This window comes from Pseudonaja textilis, chromosome 13 (genome assembly GCF_049901715.1).
Source record: "Pseudonaja textilis isolate UNSWEBS1 chromosome 13, rPseTex1.2, whole genome shotgun sequence".
Taxonomy (NCBI): Eukaryota; Metazoa; Chordata; class Lepidosauria; order Squamata; family Elapidae; genus Pseudonaja; species Pseudonaja textilis.
This window is the reverse complement of record NC_142002.1, coordinates 18,630,735-18,644,124: the sequence shown is the minus strand read 5'-3', so window position 1 is coordinate 18,644,124 and position 13,390 is coordinate 18,630,735. Positions and strand designations below refer to the sequence as shown.

At 40.3% G+C, this 13,390-nt stretch overlaps 1 protein-coding gene across 3 annotated transcripts in view; it reads left to right on the top strand.

The window, feature by feature from the left end:
- Positions 1-8,732, top strand: part of PEAK1 (pseudopodium enriched atypical kinase 1) — a 30,083-nt gene extending 21,351 nt beyond the window's left edge. For all 3 annotated transcript variants that reach the window (XM_026709467.2, XM_087941620.1, XM_087941621.1), the window contains 2 exons: positions 537-1,267; positions 1,811-8,732. In XM_026709467.2, the coding sequence (XP_026565252.1) occupies positions 537-1,267; positions 1,811-2,941 (1,862 nt within the window). In that variant the 3' untranslated portion in view covers positions 2,942-8,732. The remainder of the gene's footprint in view (positions 1-536; positions 1,268-1,810) is intronic.
- The last annotated feature ends 4,658 nt before the right edge of the window (positions 8,733-13,390 follow it).

Genomic DNA, 13,390 nt, shown 5'->3' with positions numbered 1-13,390 from the left:
CAGTCAGCACGGCGAACAGCTTTCTTTCAGTTAATCTCGGTTCAGCAAAATACATTCTTCAAAATAGTGTCATACAAAAAAGATGGAGCTTAGCAAAAATATTGCTTTGGGGAAGACAGGATTACAAGGCATGAAAGGAATGTATAGGGGAAAAACACCCAGTTACGTGAGCCACTGAGCTTAAGGGAAGGCTTTTTCGTTTTTAAACAATATTATGGGATTCTTTCGATTCCAAATATTAGATTGTCATAGGGCATCTAATGTTTAGCTGCATACAGCTATTAGAAGGTGACATTTATAGGGTACCTTTAAGCTGTGTTCTATGTGAAGCAAATACGTTTTGCACCTTCAAAGCAATAGCACACAATAGCATATGGTAATAATTGTAACCTTACTTGATTTTCTCCCATTTGCACAGGGGTTTGTTATAAAAAGTACACTTATTTCCTGGCCAGCTACCTAACATAAAATATATGCTGGTATATACTACCTTTGTGCACACTATTGAGTCACAAAGTTGTTTTGTTATTCCGCAGGGCAATCCAGAGTAGCTATGATGCCTCCAAAGCATCCTCGGCAACTCAAGGGAGCTTTGGAGGATGCCATTGCATTTGGGGGAATATCTGATCCAGAAATGTCAGCCATCCTAAACCCCACCCCACCTCCACTGCCAAAGAAGACCATTTTGAGAGCACACACCGAACCACTCCCCAAAGACCTCCAGAAGCAGGCTGTTGAAAGTAGCCCCTGTGTGATGGCTAACCCCACCTACGACATCGACACTAACTGGGAAGGAAGCAGCATCTGCTCTTCTGTCAGCTCAGAATTCAAGGCAGCGGACAATGAATCTGGGGATTCTCTGGGCAGACCCCCAGAAAAGGCAGTTTCACCTAGCACCAACCTCGCTGCTATCCGTATGAAGAAGAGCGGTTCCCCTAGCACAGAGTCTGTCTCCGTTAGGCCTGTCACCCACAGTAAGCCGGGCAAAGCTGGCCCTAAGCCACATCAGCAAGCGCTTTATAGAGGAATTGAAAACAGGGAAGAGGTGGTGAGCAAGATCAGAAGCCTTCACACAGATTCACTGAAGAAACTGTCTGGCAGGTGTGAGGATATTTTCATGGCCGGACAGAAAAATCAACTTCGATTTGGGGTAGACAGTTGGTCGGACTTCAGATTAACCAGTGACAGGCCGTGCTGCGAGGCAGGAGATGCTGTATACTACCCTGCTTCTTACGCGAAAGATTCGCTCAACAATTATGCAGTCAAGGTAATGAAGGTTTTTCAGTAAGAGCCATTTTGCTGCTAGGTTTAATTGCTTTTGTTAGCATTCTATATAAGTTCATGCAATGAAAGCCCTTTTTATAACTCTATAGTACGTTTACTGGATGTTCCCAGGAAAAGTCTTCCAGTAGGCCTTCAAAAAAGCATTCCTTCTTTTTAACATGAATAATTTGAGATTGAATCTCTAGCTGCTTGGTTTATTTCTGTTGCAAATTATTTACTTGTAATAGAAATAGTTTTCTTGTTACAGTTTGGTTTCTACAAAACCAAATGTGTGAGAGAGGGATAGATTGTAACAGATAAAAGATGTTGCCTTAATATCCTCAGCTTCAGCAAATACAATACATTGCTGAATTAGGTCTCCTTTTCTGCTCATGCCTCTTCAGAATCCTGTATGGGTCACTTTTCAATAGCTGCTTTTCTTTATTTCTAAAGAGGCACAGGTGGATGTGTTTTCAAATAACAGTTTTTCATTAACTTACTTGAAACCTAGTTTTCTCTTCATTCTTTTTTTTCCCCCTGCCTTCAGATTTGTAAAAGCAGAGCTAAAGAATCCCAGCAGTATTACCACAGTTTGGCCATTCGCCAGAGCTTGGCTATTCATTTCAACATACAGCAGGATTGTGGCCACTTTCTGGCAGATGTCCCTGTTCGCCTCCTTCCATGGGAAGATCCCAATTCCCCTGAAGAAGAGGCTGAGGCTGAACAGAAGAGCGAAGAGAGCATCTCCGCAGTGGAGGTTTCCCAGAACAGTCCAGGTCTCCAAAGCACCATCTGTAAACAGCGCAGCAGAGTTGTTGTTATTACCCGGGAGGTTCCCTACCTATCGGTGGCCGATTTTGTGCGAAATTCTGTGGAGCACCACTCGAGATGTCCTGATGTGTATGAAAGACAAGTGTGTCTACTCCTCTTACAGTTGTGTTCTGGTCTAGAGCACCTAAAACCCTACCACATCACCCACTGTGATCTGCGTTTGGAGAATCTTTTGCTGGTAGGCTGTCGGGCAAGCAAAAGCTCTCTGAACCCTGACTCGGCAGAGCTCAACCCAGGTGCTGCTTGTCTCACCCGTCTCTTGGTGAGCAATTTCTCCCAAGCCAAGCAGAAGAGTCATATGGTGGATCCAGAGATTCTGAAGGACCAGTCTCGCCTCGCCCCAGAAATCATCACCGCCATGCAGTATAAGAAATGTGACGAGTTCCAGACTGGCATCCTCATTTATGAAATGTTGCACCTGCCCAACCCTTTTGATGAGAATCCAGAGCTGAAAGAGAAGGAATACACTTGGGCTGACCTACCCCAAGTCCCTCGCCGGTCACTTTATTCCCTGGGACTTCAGAAGCTGGCTGCTTGCCTGCTGAACCCCAACCCATCTGAAAGGATCCTGATATCTGAGGCCAAGGGTGTCCTCCAGTGTTTGCTTTGGGGCCCTCGGGAGGATTTGTTTCAGAGTCTCAGGGCCTCTGCTAAACCTTCCCAAAGAGAAGCCGTGCTCCAAAACTGGCTGGACATCAAACGGACCCTGTTGATGATTAAGTTTGCCGAAAAGTCTTTGGACAAGGAATGTCAAGTCAGCCTTGAAGACTGGCTTTGTTGTCAGTATCTGGCTTTTGCCACTATAGACTCACTCAGTCGCATCGTGAAAATTATGCGGCCGCATTAGTTTCCTAGGAGTGGTTGCTTCACTTGGATAAGCCCAGAGCCTTTCCTTGGCACAAGTTTCATGCTGTGTTAACGTTCTTATCTAGGTCTTGAGGTCACCAGCACTGAGCAAACAGATTTCGACAGGAAGTTCCATTTCCAGCCTTGCACGCATGGGAGAGGTCTGAAAACCATCACACCGCAGTGAGTGGGTGAGGAAGGTGAAAATGTAGTAAGGAAGCCATTATTTCTGATATGCCTGTTTTGAAGCGAAGTTGCTATAATGACTGCAAACAGAAATGAGTCAGCCCCTATCGAGCACTAAAAACTAAAAAAACCAAAAAAAATAATGACCTCCCAACCCTGTGATCTTTGTCAGCTTATCCCTGTTTTTAATCCAACTTACTAGACACATTTCCTGGATGCATAGCTTTTACAGGATTTGGGGGGAGAGTCACATTCTTGATCTAGGAGAGAGAGCAGTGATTTAATGGTACTTGCTGCCTCCTGAATAATTACCTTTATAACAGAAAAAAAACAGGTTATAGAATTGAGGGGTGGCAGAATAGGGGTAGTTTTTTTACCCACTCAGACGTAGAGCCTGCCCACACCCTTTGTAAATGTGTTTTTCCTTTATTTTGTCATTTTTCATCTGATTTTTCAGACTTAGTCATCATCTCAATATACTGCCAATTACTTCCTTTAACGCAGTGAGCAGAATCAGTTAAGGTTATTGATGAAGTGTTAACTCATAACGTTGCTAACTACATGAAGCATAAGCACCTAAGCCCATACATTTTTTTAAAAAAAAAACCCTGTCCTCATATTCTTACTCAGTTGATGTATATATTAAATCAAGGGCTGATTACTTTTTGAAAAGTATTCAGTATTGCACTGCCATTTTCCAAAGCAAAGTGAAAGCCAGCTACGCTGACAGCTGCAAACGCTTCTTAAAACTCAGCTTGGTGTGATAAGCAAGCTGCACAGCTAGAGATGGGCTTTCCCCAGGCACGGTTCTGGGGAGGAAGTGATTACAGGAGCAAATATACTGTGTGAATTCTCTGAGAGCTGATTGTTTGGGCAGACACAATTAAATTGTGCCCCATTGCAGCTTCCTTTGGAATTGACCTCACAGCTGCTATCGGGATTTTTAAGTGATTACTTTTGAAATTCCAAAATTGTAGAGACATCACTGACTCTTATTGATTCTGAAGATGTTTTTGCACATGAAGGTGACTTTAATGGAAAAATATAACTGCCTGAAGGTGTGTTTGGCCTTTAGACCTCTCTTCTGACTTCCTTAACCCATCACACTGACCTTTTCCTGCAGTTTAATCCCACTCTATCTAATCTGTCTGCTCAGTATGGTTAGGGTTGCTTGAATTAGCTCTGAAATGGTGGAGCTGCTGACCAGTATTGAATTCCCAAATCTGGGGATGTTTGTTGGAACATGGATAGCTCTTGTGTTGAGCCTGTGCTTATCTTCTGGATATATGTGCAATTTTTGGATATATTATATGAAAAACTGTTTATGTTTACGTTACATGACAGATGTAACCATATATTAGACCTGCCTTCCCTTTTTTTTCTTACAAGGCACATAGATGCACAAAGTTGTGTGTTGTTTCTATGGATTGGTGTTTCTTTATTGTTAAACTGTGACTGATGTGTTTACTTCAGCCTTTGAGACAAACAGCCACTTTGAACAGAATATTGCAGGTTTGGACCAGAAATTAAAACATAATCTGCAGAAACTACATCTGACTCTAGGCTCATGGTGTTAGAAAGTGGCCCATCACTTAATGGAAACTGAGTCCAGCATAGAATATGTAGTGGCTTCTTAAAACTTTTGAAATCTTCCTGCTTCCATATCCATAGGCAATTGGAGAAAGTTTGACTAGAGTTCAGGACAGTGTATATGAATGTTTTATTACTTTAAAACAAAAGTGCAAAAATAGTTTGCATACAAAGAGCCAGACACACTGGCCCCTCGAATGTGAGCCGTGGAGGTTGTACAATTGACGACCAAAACAAGCATTTGCTATGAGTGCACTCTACAGAACTGTTCAGAGAGTCAAAAACATGAATTGTGGTTCTGCTTGAAATAGTGAAAAGTAACTATATACCCCTTTGTGAGGGTACTTTGCTCACAGTCTGCTGCCTGCTTTTCATGCTGGGCTTTTTCTCCAATTAGGTGTGCTTCAATTGATATCTGCATGTAACATAAACATCCATTTAGCTTACTTACTTACCACCATGGTAGGCTATATTCCATAAGGCCACTTTACATAGTTTTGTGTGAAAGATAATTGCATTGTGTCCCTCCCATGTTGATATAAACTGTAAAATAGACTATTGAATGTTTTAAGATGGCTGTGCACATTTTATGCAGCAGCTCCCAAATGTCATATGTTATCTTTCAGATATTATTAGCATTGTGCACTCCATTCGAGCAGAGGTATGTGCTCACTGCCATCTCCTTTTTATATAATACTAGCTGAACCTTGAAAATGAAGGATAATAATGTGATTGCTCTGTATCAGTGAGTATTTTTTTTGTGGGGGGGGGGATGCAGAGGGATACATAAAGATACAGTATAGCTGAAGCTTCCAGGTGTGATGGACCCTGGGATTACTTTTGCAAATAATCCTATTGAAACCCAATTGCCATATAGATATTCTGCCAAGAGATTAGCCAGTCCAAACTGATAGACAAATAATAAACTGGAACAAAATGTTGCAGTATCATTTCTGAACAAAATGAAATTCTTCCTTGTTGTCTAATTAGCTGCTGTGATCATAAAGCATTAACTTAAAATATAAACATTACTACATTTTAAATACATGTGTTAATGGAGTGCAAGGGATTGTAATTTTCAAATAGCCATACTGACTGTAAATAGATAATTTTCTTACATAGATATATTTACAAATTGTAAATATATTTTTTGGAAAGCTGCTGCTAAATTTATATTAGCACAATATCTACAATTTTCCTAATGGCAAACAAAAATTATCTGAAATTCACTTTAAATTTAAATATTTGAATACATCTTTCCTGGAACATTTAGTGTCATTAATCTTTTCTGGGGTGGCAGCCTGGATCAGTAATTAAGTGTGCTAAGAACATTGCCTTGTCACAGATATAAAGCTATTAAGAGGAGATTTCTGTGGTGGGAATTGCCCAGTGCCAGCTACCAATTTAATAATAAAGCCTATATTAAAAAAGAGAATAAAATTACCTGTTCTGCATGAAACTAACAATCTCACCAAAAGAGCACTATTTGCTTATGTAAATTCAAGAGTTCTATTGACATTATTGAAAAAGAAAATGAAATTGTAACATCTTCCAAATCTGCAGTTTCTATAGAATAAAGCAAGCCACGGTTTTAAAACTGTCTAGACAAAATAAAACTGGGGAAATTCCTACATTTTTCAGATGACAACCAATAGGGAAGACAACTGCTGCTAATGCTGTTAAAAATAGATCGGCCCTTTATCTAACCTTACACGGTGCTATAAAACCTAAAATGTAGAGAGCAGCAAACTTCAGAGAAGTGGCAAAATATTCAGAAGATGCTGGAAGGAGAAATCTTGGAGTCATTAACACCTTTTCAATATGGGTCCCCTTCCCGGAATGTGTTAAATGAGGCTTACAGCCTGCCTCAAGTGATTAATTATATAGCAATTTTTATGTCTCCCAACCTGTTGCCCTGTTCAAGCCTTCCCCAACTTAATACCAAATCCCAGAATCCGTGGCCAGCATGATATTAAGTTTAGTTTGTTAGCCCGATGAAGAAATGGCTCTCAGGAAAGGCCATTGAGAGCATAATTGTTTCTAAATAGCTTTGTTCTTAGCTGCTGTCTAGCGTTCTGGTGCTCCCCAAAACACCTTCCTTCTAAAGGAACAGACGTAGCCCTGGAAGTATGGAAATAGAGAACTGAATGTGGAAATAGTAGCATCTCTTCCATTTAGAATCCTCTTCCCCCGCCCTATATAAATACTCTGTCTTTAAATAGCACACATTTTTGCAAGAATGGTTTACACATTTAAAGAACAGGTAGTCCTGGACCACAATTGAGCCCCAAATTTATGTTGTTAAACAAGACAGCTATTAAGTGAATCGATAGTTAATAAATTAGTAACCCGGTTGTTAAGTGAATCTGGCTTCCCCATCGACTTTACTTGTCAGAAGGTTGCAAAAGGGGATGATCACATAATTTTGGGACACAGCAACATTCATAAGAAAGAATCAAAGACTACAGCAAGGGAACTTCTGATTAATATTCATTATATATTCAAGATATTGCTATACCAGCCTAATAAAACAGCCAGGCCTCTGTCCAGTTGCATCAGAGTAGTATAATTTAACGTTTGGTAAAAGCCCGGGGAGAGCCAATTTGGTCGAGTGGTTAAAAGCATCAGGTAAGAAATTGGGAGACTGTGAGTTCTAGTCCCGTTTAGGCATAAAGTCAACGGAGTGACCTTGGGCCAGTCATTCTCGGTCCTAGGAAGGGGGCAGTAGCAAACAGCGCCTGGAAAACCTTGCCAAGAAAACTGACCGGACTTGTCCAGGCAAGTCCCTGAAACACAATTGAATGAAGGGGGAGGGAAGCGTGGGAGGGAAATTGCCTTGTTTGTCCCATTGTACAAATGAATGTCCTTAGAAGTGCGTTGTGAATCCCCTAATCTGTGATTTGGCTGGTCTGAGCTACACTTAACTATTTGTAGGATTGCCATCCCTATACCCAGGAACTTCATTGAAAACATTTAATTCCTAATGACATTCTACCCTAACATTTCCCTTCCCGTCCAACTTTTTGTTGGAAAGCCGTTTGCTACAATGCTTGAAGCAAGGTAGAACAGATGGAGGTTGGGAAAAATGCTTGTTCCAGAGTGCTTCCTTTAGCTTTGCACCGATGCTGGCTTCCAGTTCCTTGACTGTTCCTCCAGTCCTGGAATTAAGAAAGTTTGATATATTTTTAATAATGGAAGGAAATTGTCAAGTGTCTATATTTTTATAAATGAATTCTACTGAACTAACAAGCATAATCCAACTGGTTTTTATGCTAAGTATTATATATTTGAATATATGTTTCTTGAATTTTAAAAATTCACATAGTAGGCCTCTCTTTCCAGGTGTTTGGAATAGGCGTCTCCAGAATCCATCTGAACCTTCCTTAACCTGATGCTCAGAGGTGCTGGAGCTGCCGGCTGGGGAATCTGCAATTTGTAGTCCCAACCAAGCTGGAGGCCTCAGGCTGGGGAAGGTCTACTCCAGAGGAAAACCCTCTGCCAGCCTATAGTTTAGTACATATTGTTACTGACGCAGGTGGGCCTTTTCCAAAATGATGTTTCCAATGTACCATTTGTTGACTTGAATTCAGACTTAGAAAGGTTTTTATCCTGAGGTGGTTCTCTGCGTGTGATTTTTTTTTTTTAAAAAAAGATTTAATTATGTTGAGCAGTATGTGGAAAGATCTGTTTTACTTTTTATTGGGAAGACAAAGTATTTTAAGTCAAAAATTCCTATTCAAATACAGTTTTATATGGTATTTCTTTTCCAGTGCCTCGAGGTACTGGGGAAGGCGGGGGGCGGGGGGGTCTGTACCCCTTCAGCAAACCATTGTATTTGGAGTTCACTGCATTGCTCTGTCGGGTGCTTCATCATAATTTATATTTATCCATTCTTATAGCTATCTTATACTGTTCTTGTGTTCAGACGGCAGTTACACTTTGCTGTGGTACTTTGCAGTGTACTCTGTGACATACATGTTATTATGTAAATAAACCAGTTTTATTACACTGAAAAATCTAGGCATGGCATTCCTTTCATTTTACCTTGATGATTCTAATATAAAGGAATTTAAATCCCTGTGCAAAGCTGTCTTCTTTTAAGGATTCCTCAGTAAAAGCTATTAAGAACTTTTCATATCCCATTTCTTCAATCCAAATGTCCTTTATGTGATAGAACCCTTACTGAAAAAAAGCCTCTTGCTTGCATATACAGGTGGTCCTTGTTCAGCAGCTACAAATTGGGACCAGCAACTCGGTTGTTAAATGAAGCAGTCACTAAGTGAAACGGCAACTGTATTTATAATCATTTACTTTACAGACCTGTGAAGTTGTAAATGTGAGGATTGGTTGCAAAGTTACTTTATTATCACTATCATAACTGCAAATGGCCACTAAAGGAAAACTACCTGTACATTATAACTAATGTCCAGTGATTAATATGTTGCTCCAGGCCTGAGAGGAAGGCCTCTCATCCTCTGTGGCATTCATTGAATATCTCACTCTTGACTCACGTAGTTTATGGGTGGGGAGGTGCTTTTCCTGTGGGGCGGAAATAAGAAATTCCCATCAATGCTGCGTTTTAAGTCCCAAAGAAATGGCCAGATAGAAGAACAAAAACTATAGTATGCTTATTTATTTCCATCTTTCCCCACCCAGAAAACATGCAGCGAAAGAAAGACGTAGATCATTTATTTTTTAAATCCTTTCTCAGTTATGCACCAAATGGCATTTTTAGATCATTCAACTTTTCAACTTTGTTAGACGGCTTTAAAGTGGGACAGGGAGGGGAGAGATTGAGAGACAAGACAACTGGAAATCCCAGGTGTTTGCAGGGAGTGGACGGCTAAATCTGACTTGCCGGGATCAATAGAATAGAATAGAATTCTTTATTGGCTAAGTGTGATTGGACACACAAGGAATTTGTCTTGGTGCAAGGCAGAAGTTCATTATTTTTATTCTAAACTCTGGGTTGTGTTTTTTTTAAAGGCATCTGGCTACCAGCTGAAGTTGTTGGTGGGGGGGGCAGGGGCGGTGTTGTTGTCTTGTGTGTTGCAATGATTTTTATTTTGAGCAAACAAAGTTTTGGGAAGAATCCTCAGCCCACTTTCGATCTGGCCCTTCCAAACGTAACGGACCCGAGTGGTGCATGTTTCTTGCAGAGAATTTTCCCAGCATCTCGCAGCTACGAAACCTCCCTGGGAAATGCTAAAATCTGTGGAATAAGAACCCAGTCAAGCACATCAGATTTAAAGGATGAGGCTCCCCTGTTCCCCATAGCAATGCAGCATCTCTTCTCATTTTTGACATATCTAGGTTGCGCCTGTTTTTGATCCACTGGGCGAGATTTTAAACTTAGCTTTGTTGGTTCGCTTTTTTTTTTCCCTGAGAGAAAGAAGAAAAATAACCCTGAAGCAAAAAGAAAGTAATCGTGCTGGCTGGGGAATTCTGGGAGTTGAATCTTAAAAGTTGCCAAATTTGAGAAATACTGCACTGTTATAAAATGCAAGAGAGGATCATAATATGCTGCCCAAATTCAGGAGGGCGTAATTGTAACTTCATCTCCAATTAGTATGAGTTGTTTTCATGTTTTCTATTTCTACCTGTTGAAAAGAAAAGGCAACTCATTCAAACCATAGTCCAACCCATAGTTAGGCAAGATTTCTTTTATGTGTTTAGCTGCATAGAAATATAGCTGCTGTTGTAATTTGCTTTGCTTTTAAAATTCACGGTCCTTCCAAATGTATTGACTGGGTGCCATCTAGGGGACACAGAAGGAAAAATCTCTGCCCCACAACACACTTTTCCTTCCCCTGTTTTGGTGTGAACTTTTATTTAATAGAAATACGCTTTCCCCAGTTACTACCTTGTTAACTTGCTCAATTTAACTTTGTTTCTGTTGTAAATCTTTATTGCAGACATTTGTTTTGTTTTCCTTTGAGAGGTTTGGTTTTTGTTCTATATTTTTAACTGCAACCTCCTGCCCTTCCTTACCCATTTCTCCACACATTGATGGAGTACTGAAACATTGCAAATTGCAAACAGCTTTGAAGTCTTTGAAGGTCCATTCCTACAGAAAGAACTACCCTTTTTTTTTCCGGCATAGGTATACAGTAGTTGAAAATACCTCCATTCTTTAAAATATTTAATTCAGGGTCCTTATAACCCAGCAGATATTTTTCAAAGAATGCATCTGCTTTGACTTCTGGTTTGCTTGTAATATGGTAAATGATATTAAGACAGCCTAAGATCCAAGCTTTAAATCTTATAGTATTGACTCATAACATATGTTTGTTTCCTTAGAAAAGTAGGTCAAGCAGTTAAAGGTATAACTAATGGGAAGACTCCCAACAGGAGACTTTTCCTGTTTTTATATTTTAACTTGTCAACATCATGCACAGCAGTCTGAATTGCTTCATACAAGCTATACTTCAAATTCTGCCTCTCCATTCTTGACAGAAGAGTACATCCTATTCCTTTTTTGTTTAAATGTCAGCTTCCTCTTCGCAGTAATCAGATTATCCTATAATCACTTGCTCAAATCTGTCAGAAGTAATTAAAACACAGACTATACACTATATGCCCCCCACACATACCTTTCCTGTTTATAAATCATTTTGATTCCTGAAATTCAAATTGAAATAAACAGAGATGAAATTATCCAGTGAATAAATGTTAAATCTGGAAGCAGAATTTGTGGGAAGCAACATGCATTTCCAATGGAAGCTGTGAAGGTAAAATGTTCTCTCTCTGGTTTTGTTAAGCCCTATTTTCCTGAATAAAAGAAACCATGGTTACTATGCTATAAATCCCATGGGTGATTGGGAATCAGATCTAAAGCCAGACTGTATTTGGAAGGTGGTAAGCTGTAGCAGGTACCCCCTGGCGCTCTCGGCAGCTTTTGATGCCATCAGTCAGGTAACCTGCTGAACTGGTTTTGCAAGTGGGATAAAGCATTGCACTGGTTTCACTTTTACCGCGGGGGCAGTTTCAGGAAATTTGCAAGGGTTCTGTTTAACCCCCTGACACTTGAGTTCAGCCATCCTAGCAAGAGAGCCCTCTCAATTCAACACCCGCATGTTCCAATAGCTAAATGGAAATCCAGAGGGAACTGCAAGGTTGAACACCAGTTAACAGGGCTAACCAGCCAGAAAAACCTGTTTCCGTGCAACTATTTGACCTCTGTGGCAAATCAGAAAGTGGGTTTGAAGAATCTTAAATCAGCTCCAATAGGGTGGAGTTGTTTACTTTCCCCTTTGCATCCAAAATCTTAGAATTTGTTTTAATACCAAAGAAGAAGATTTAAGCAATTCTTGGACCTTTTTTTTTTTTACAGAAAACCTTATCCATTTGCCACCCAGGACATTTCACTTGGCAGATCTCTGCTGCTGAGGTCTGTTGTGCCTTGCCTCTTCATGATAAATGTTAATTTACATGACCTGGTTGTTAATATATATATTACCAAACTTAAAACATATATATATATATATATATATATATATATATTAATATATATATTCTTCCTTTCCGCTACGAAGCTTCTTTTCCTGTACAACATTACATTTAAACAGATTGTGTTGTATTCAGGAAATAATCTCATCCAAGTGCAGGAATGGGATTATCCCCTTGAAGATATTTTAGATGCAGTCAAGCCCCTTGAAAAAAACAAACAAAAATGAAACACCAAGGGAATCTTGGCATCCCATGCCGTGAACCTTGGCAGGGGAGGGGGAAATAGTCTTTTTCCAGTTTATCGTTGCCATCTCCTGAGATGGCAACATCAGTTTGGAGCTAGCCTTCTCCAGGCAACCCTTTCCAATAGGGCTGAAGACAAGAATTCTCTCAAATTCTTAACGAAAATAAAATTTCCCCTCTTGTGCTGTATTCTTTTCATTACACAAAGATCGTTTCAGCAAGCGGCACCCTCACAAAATCTCTGCATCTGTCTAAGGACCACTATAAAAATAGCCTGTATTCTTTTTTTTTACACCAAACATTCCATTCATGAGCTTCAAAAGGGGCAGTTTGAATAAAAAAAAGCTGTCATTTATATCCACGGCTATTGGAATACAAATTGAGTCATGAAAACATAGGATTTTGTCACCATGACTTTAGGTATAATCAAATCCATCCTTTCTTTTTGGGAGCCTTACATCGCAGCCATTTGTGTTCCATGGAGTGTCTGTAGTCAAGTTTACATTTCCAGACCAAATCGCAAGCCGAGTTTGCCCAGGGCATGGAAACCACCTGTTAAGTTTTCTCAAAGGTGCTTTTTTTTCAAGAGGCAACCGGATGTTCTGGTTTTTCTTTGGAGAAGTTTTCCCTTCTCATCCAAGGAGCTTCACTTAACCAGGTTTGCTGCCTAAGATACCATTCCTGAGTTGACATCTTATGCTTGGTTGGTGTGGCAATAAGCCTGGTTTGTAAGTTCGGGCCGTGTCTCCTGACGGCTTGTGATTTGGATAGGCAGCAAGCGGGCAGATTTTTATTTCCACTTTCCAAGGAAAACAGTTGTTGCATTTTCTGCCGCAAGAAGGGTGAGATGGGGAGCCCCCGTTCGGAGACGGTGCAGCGGAGTAGGGAAAAATTATTATTTCAAAACAGATTTTCAATCTTAGGAGGGGAGGGGTGAACTCCACCTCCCAGAATTCCCTAACCTGCTTGTTGAAGAATACTG